The 7,101-nt window shown below is 46.5% G+C and overlaps 1 protein-coding gene across 1 annotated transcript; it reads right to left on the reverse strand.

Annotated features, from left to right (window-relative positions):
* Nucleotides 1–220: 220 nt before the first annotated feature.
* Nucleotides 221–4,518, reverse strand: LOC124664448 (L-type lectin-domain containing receptor kinase IX.2-like). The gene is made up of 3 exons (XM_047201966.1): nucleotides 3,687–4,518; nucleotides 954–1,398; nucleotides 221–824 (listed from the first exon to the last, which is right to left on the reverse strand). The coding sequence occupies exons 1-3, from the start codon at nucleotides 4,516–4,518 to the stop codon at nucleotides 221–223; spliced, it is 1,881 nt and encodes a 626-aa protein (XP_047057922.1).
* Between the last annotated feature and the right edge of the window lie 2,583 nt (nucleotides 4,519–7,101).

Here is a 7,101-nt window from a genome sequence, read left to right on the forward strand (position 1 = left end):
TTACACGAATAACCAGCCGCCCTTCGGTTGGGCAGTACTAGTCTACATTTCTGTGCTCTCCTAGTGGAGATAGACATAAAAAAAAAAATTAAGACCGCTAACACTTATGAAGGCGATATACCAACTAATGTCTGAATTACATCGCTATACAGCTAGAGTTGCATGCGTATTAAGAAACACAAATGCATGGATGACCCATGATTAAGCGTCGACCCAGGAATCAACCGCTAAGCTCAGGTGGAAAAAGTGAATCCTGGTTAGAGCTAATAGTGCCTGGTGCACATAGTTGGCCATTTATTTCGGTTATAGCAGGTAACTTTATGCCGTCCTCCAGGAATTTCATTGCATCCACCATGTAAGGGCGTTGTTTCTCATCGGGTTCAGAGCACTTGAGGCCTAGGACAATCACACGCTCCATTTGCGTCTTGTCGAAGATACCATTCAGTTTCTCATCAGCGACCTCCACCATTGGTGGTTCTCCGCTGTTTCTATACTGCTCCATTACTTGCTCCCTGGACTTTCTACTTGCAATCTCTAGTAGAAGAATTCCAAAACTGTAGACATCATACTTACGGTTGAAATTGACTTTCCCATCTTTGATGCACTTTGGATCCATGTATCCGATTGTCCCTATAGCAGTTGTAACAAGTGTTGTATTGTTTTTGCTGGCGATAATCTTCGATAGCCCGAAGTCAGCAAGCTTGGCGTTGAAATCATTGTCCAGTAGTATGTTGCCTGGCTTGATATCTCTGTGCAAGATGGTTTTATTGCACTCGTGATGGAGATAACGAAGTGCAGACCCTATGCCCTTAACTATTTGATACCTGTGAAATATATTAAAGAGTAAAGTGAAATCTTGAGACATACATACGATCTCATGTTTTTACTCTTGGGGAATTCATACTTCTCCAACCTTTCAAATTATTGTGGATGCAGTACGTATTGTACAATACCTCTTTTCCCATGGTAGAGTTTCCTCCATGCTGTGTAGGTGCTCCTCCAGTGTGCCATTAGGCACCAATTCATACACAAGAAAGAGTTTAACCCTTTGTTGCCTGCACCAACACATAAAATCGATCAAGTTCCATATGTTTCTGCTGCAGCACCATCCTTTCAGCTCGACTAGATTCACGTGCCTTGTTGCACTAATTGTCTTGAGTTCGGACATGAAATCCTCAATTACTCCTGTAGTCTTCTTTATTTCCTTCACAGCCACTTCTTGGTTGCCGTAATCGTCAGTGTAGCTCCCCTTATATACTATGCCGAAATTACCAGCTCCAAGTGTGTTGTCCCTGGAGAATCTCCCTGTTGCTCCGACCAACTCGCTGTACTCAAATCTCCTAAGTCCATAAATTCCCCGCCCAAAGGAATCGCGTGTGCGCCTCCACCTGGAACATGCTAGAAGGAACCAAACCAGGACCAATACAATTACCAGGACTGTGGCAGATCCAACGGCTCCAACAATAACCAGTATCTTTTTTTCTGCGCAAATATCATCGTTTGTCTGAGTTAGCTAATTGGATGTACAAAATGTGTTTTTTGTGGCGAACAGGAGACTATTGAGCATTTGTTCATAACTTGTCCTTTAGCTAAATTACTTTGGCGCACGATTAATTTTACTTTTACTCTCCCATCTCCAACCAATATTACGAATATGTTTGGTAATTGGCTAAATGGAGTTGATAGACAATCTAAGGCCTTCATTCGTATTGGGGTGTCTGCCTTATGTTGGTCTATATGGAGGGTAAGGAATGACATTATTTTTAACAAAAAACATTCTTTTCACTTTTTGCAGGTTATACATATGGTGTCACATTGGGTCCAGTTGTGGGCTCTTCTGTCACCGGAGGGACAGCGGGATGCTATGGCTACTGGATGCACACGGCTCCAGATGGTCGCTCAGGATATCTTGTGCCAGGCTGGCTGGCGGCACGATAGACGGATACAATGATGTGTATTCCGGTTTGCTTTGTTTTTTTTCGCTGGTTGATTCTTGTATCAATTCTGGGCGATGACTGAGATGTTATAACTTTGTACCTCCAAACTTTTAATAAAAGGCCGTGTGCATCATCATGATGCAGAAGCCGGGGTTACATTCCCCATTTCGAAAAAAAAAAGCTAATTGAATTGAGTGAACCGTATTGAATTGAGTGATGTATCAGAATACACTGTGATTACAAACACAGAAGAAAAAACTGGATTTCGTTTGCTTGGTGCAAAACTAGCTGCTCAATGTGTTGGAACTTGGTACTAGGGAGAAGATGAGTAGAAGACAAACTAACTTCATGCTAAAAACATGTTAAATTGTTCAGTGTATTGTGTCACAATTAGAATAAGGCGATTCAACTTTCACAAATAAGTGGTGCAAACTAGAATTTTCTCAAGTATGTGGCCTCTTTTCGAGAAATAGAAAATAATAAATGAAGTCTAAAGAGGCACACTCAGCTTCAAAGTTCAGACCCCACCGCAGTCCCCAAGTAGCATCCTATTGGGCATTCGGTGCTAATTTCATTTACCCATTTATGTTTTTCTCTTTTCAACAATTTTTTAAAATCATTTTCCCTCTGTTCTTTATATCTTAAGAATTTTGTTTCATACCTGTCAAATTTTTTTATACCATAATGGTCTTCTGGTTTAGAGATTATTTTCGGTGTTTTGTACATCTTAAGTTATACTATTGTTTGTGGTCAATCTACTTCCCTTTCGTCAACACATTTTGAATAATATTTATTATTTAGATCAAAGATATTTTTTGTTTATGGTAGTGATGGTTCTTGTTCATGATAGTGATGCTTTTGAATATTTAGACTTCATTTTGAGTGAATTCCACTTTTTACCCTACAGTAGTGTATTTGTGACACATATTACCCCATCTGGTGGAACTTCTACAAAAATATCCCATCTAGCAGCCTTTAAACACGGTTTTATCCAAGTTTAGAATTTTTCTTTGTTATATAGGACAGCCATGTTTCGTCGATGTGGCATGATTAAATGTGTAAAGATAGGAGGGCATCATCCACGATTAGGCCTAGGTTTCTCTTATCCAATTGTTCATTCCTTCTCGTACTAATACTTTTGAACACCGGTCATCAACTAAGACCCTGCCCAATGGATACACACCAAAAAATGAAGGTCCAAATATTCTAGAGGATTTTTCCCTCAGTAGGTAATTAGTGTCACAAATGCATAATTACAGGCTAAAAAGCGGAATTCACTCCTTTTTTAATAGTTATAATTTTTTAGATGACAATAATTATGCGTAATAATTTTGTATTTGTTTATGATTACAGTTTTTTTTCACAATTTATATTTTGTTTATCGGTTGCATACACTTTGTCATCTAATATATGCGCGGCCGGTGCTTCCAGATGGTGTCAATATTTTTTTAATCAAATTTTAATATTTTTACATGGTATTTTCAAGTTTGAAATATCTGTTCACTCTCTTAAAAACATTTGTTCACTGTGGTCTGTAATTTCAATAGCGATCCTACATTTTGTATCTGATCCATCTGTTCATTGATAAAATAGTCAAAAAGATAAGTATTAATAAACAAAAACAATCACTCACATGAACAAAAAAAATAGAGACCATGCGGCTGTAAGTTCAAACTAGACGCGGCAACCACTAAACTCTGAATAGGAGAAAATTCAACAACTGTAAGCTAGTTTATAGATAGATAGTACCTTCGCGAGCAAGTGTAGAGCTGAAGGACCAGGACATAATTTGATGAAGCTCAATGTTTGCACCGGTGGCCGCAGAAAACCCCACCGCCACCTCTGACGGAAGCAAGTCCGTGACAGGATTGGTTAACTGCGTACTGACTTGATAGGAGGGACGAGAAGGTTCATTATCAAAGTGCAGACTTGCCACCAGCATGAGAGTGCTGCTGTTGAAAGTGATGATCGCCGTCATGGAGCCATTGATGGAGCCGTTGACACTTGTTGTGTTAACGGAGGCCCGGACAGTGTTGATGTCGATGCCGATGTGACTGGGTGAGCTGTCAAAATAGTTTTCAAATGTGTCGAACTCGACGGCGACGATTCGGTCTGTGGCCTTGGCGGTGATCCCATCGCCGTTATGGAGGCCGAGGTTGCCCCCAGCGGAGTTGAGCGGCAGCATGGATGGGTAACTGGAGAGGAAGAAAGCCATGCCGTCGCCAGCATATTTTCCGGGGAACCCTATCGCGAAGTTGAACCGCGTGGAAAAGCTGGCCACCTCACCGGTGGTGGTTTGGTAGAACGGCACCGGGTGATTGTATGACATCCTCCCCTTGCAATTGAAGCGGGCTTTCGACCTCGTGTTACAGGTGAGGTCGACCACCTCGTCATGTTGTGATGCATCGCCCTCGAATAGGAGGTCTTCGTAGCGGTACGTGGATCTGTCGGAGAAGTCGAAGCTGAAGGAGAAGGGTGAGGCAGCGGATCCCTCTAAGACATGGTAGGAGAGGAGGAAGCAACAACAGCTGGTGTAAAGGTGGAAGAGGAGAAGCCTGCTTGTGGGCGTGACCATCAACATGCTGGAGCTTGGAGCTTGAAAGTGATGAGTATGAAAGAGCTAACCACTATATCTTGTGAGCTTCAACAGCCGAGCAGCAATGCACATATAAACCATGAATACTATTCCTGGAAGTTTCGGTGCAGTACTTCAACAGACGACTCGGGCGTCAACATAACAGAGGACCAAGCTGGTGAGATGCGGAAGAGTAGACTCAGTAGAGGAAAAGTCTCGGTCTGGCAAGTGGCAACGCTGCAAGGACAACCCAAGTTGGACGTCTTGATTTTGGTCTGGCTGTATTGGAGTTCTACTATAGTATATGTCGAGGGCCAGCTTCGCGGTATACGGCAGTGTACTTAAAGTGTATTTAAACCAAGTACGCAGTTTTTGAATCGACGCTTACAATCGGTCTCTTCGTTTTTCTCATGTTCACATGGGTGGGACTCATAGGGGCTCCCTTTCCCCTCCCTCTCCACGCTCTTTCCTTGAGGGCATCTCCAGCGGCCGGTCAGGGCATCTCCAGCGGCGCAACGAATTTCGGACTTCGGACGTCCAAAAGTGGTCGCGAGCGTCCGTTTACGTCGCCCCGCAGATATATTTTGTCCGCGCGTCCGTTTGTGTCTGGGTGTTCTTCCACCGGGACGATCCATTTTTTTGAATTGCAACATAGTTAAAAACATAAAAAGTAGTACATATAAATGCGTAAAAACTATACAAAGTAGATCTATAGGCCTAGACTACTTGCTTCCTGACGGGCCGGCCCCGTCGTTGCGTCGCTCCGTCGCCTGCTTCTCCGCCGCCTCCCGCGCGACCGCTATGGCTCGGTGCGCCGCCGCGTCCTCGCGCAGTGCCTGCTCCAGCCTCGCGTTGGCGGCGTCGTCCTTGAGCGTCTCGAAAGACTCGACGATTGCCCTCTGCTCCGCCGCCCTCTCCTCCGCGTAGGCGCATCAGGGTCATCGGAGGACCAAGATATCTCGGAGTCAGAGTCCTCGGCAGCGGCGGCCGCCAGCCTGCGCTGTTCTAGCTCGGCGTCGACCGCCGCATGGGCCGCCCGCTCCTCCTCTGCTTCTTCCTCCGCGAGAGCCAGGGCCGCGGCGTCCCTGACCGGGTGGAGGAGGTCGGTGCTGTCTTCGGAGTCGAACTCCTCCTCGGAGCTTGAAGCCGGGGGAGGTGGAGTGGGAGGTGAAGGTGGAGGTGGCGTGGCGGCAGCCTGGCCGCGTCCGGCGCTGCTCATGTGGATCTGGTGGAGGCTGAGCGGAAGCGGCGCTACGGCAGCGGCGGCTAGGGTTAGTGGAGAGGAGATGAGATGCTCGCGCCCCTGTTTATATAGGTCAGAGGCAGGGCGACGGCCGCTCCACGCGTGGCATCGCCATTACTACGTGGGCAGAGGTAGGCGACGGCCGCGAGCCACGCGAGGCATCGCCATTTACGCGGCCGCAGACTGCCGAAGCGACGCCTCTGCGCCAGTACTGGCGGAGAAGACGCATCGATGTTGAGTCACTGCTAGCGGGCCAGACAAAACGTCCGCCAAACGCGAGCGGACACTTTCCGTGTTCGCGCAGTGTCCGCAGAGACGCATCCGAGACGCATATTTGGGCCAGGTTTGCGTCTTCACGGACGGTCCGGTCACTTTGTGTCGCCCCGCTGGAGGTGGTGCGAGACGCATTTCCGGTCACTGCGTACGAAAACGGTCGCTCAGCGTCCGTTTGCGTCGCGCCGCTGGAGATGCCCTCAGGCATGGGCCCGACGTATTTTGGTCAAAAGTGATTGCACAAGTCTGTTTGTGTTGGGATGTAGTCTGTAGATGTGAAATTGGTCTTTGCGACACGAGTGACTGTTTGCGTCTGGGATGCCCCTATCGGCCCAACGCATTTTATAATGTTTTCATTGATAAAACAATTTACATAGCGTAAAAAATATGAACATGAAAATATAAAAAGTTTCATGGCCTGCTAAACCTGAGCCTACGCCTCACCTTCACTGGGCACCTGAGCTAGGTCGACGAGGTCCGGGATCACTGATGGCCTGGAAACCGACTGAGCAAATGATGGTGCAGCCGATGGTGGAGGTGGAGCAGCTGTTGGTGCCAACAAGCTGGGCAGAGGCAGTGGCGACATCGAAACCTACAACGCATGTTGAAGGCCCCTTCCTCCAACAGGCATGCCTTCATGTGCTCGACGACTTACTGGGCATCAGCAGCGGCGGCTGCGCCATATCCGGTTAGGGGTGGACTAATGAGCTACTCGGTTGTTAAAGCTTGGCTCGTTAAGCTCATGATCGTTACGGCTCGAAACAAGCTGAAATCATTGTTTGGCTCGGTTTGTTATGTGCTTGTGAGCGCTCACGAGTAGCTTATTAAGGATCGTTAAGAAATAGACATGCCCATATGGCTCTTCGGACAGTGTGACGGTACATTTGTGCGGGGGAGGGGGTCCTACAAATTTGGATCAGCTGATTGGTGGTGGGATGGAGACTTCAATCTAGCCGTTTGCACATTGTCCAAGAGCCAAGAAGAAGAATTTTCAGATTTACAGAACTTGCCCATTTCCACCTGATATCTCCCCAACAATCTAACCCCTTGACAAAACTAATTCCTCATATGAC

This window comes from Lolium rigidum, chromosome 6, assembly GCF_022539505.1.
Source record: "Lolium rigidum isolate FL_2022 chromosome 6, APGP_CSIRO_Lrig_0.1, whole genome shotgun sequence".
In the NCBI taxonomy this organism is placed as follows: Eukaryota; Viridiplantae; Streptophyta; class Magnoliopsida; order Poales; family Poaceae; genus Lolium; species Lolium rigidum.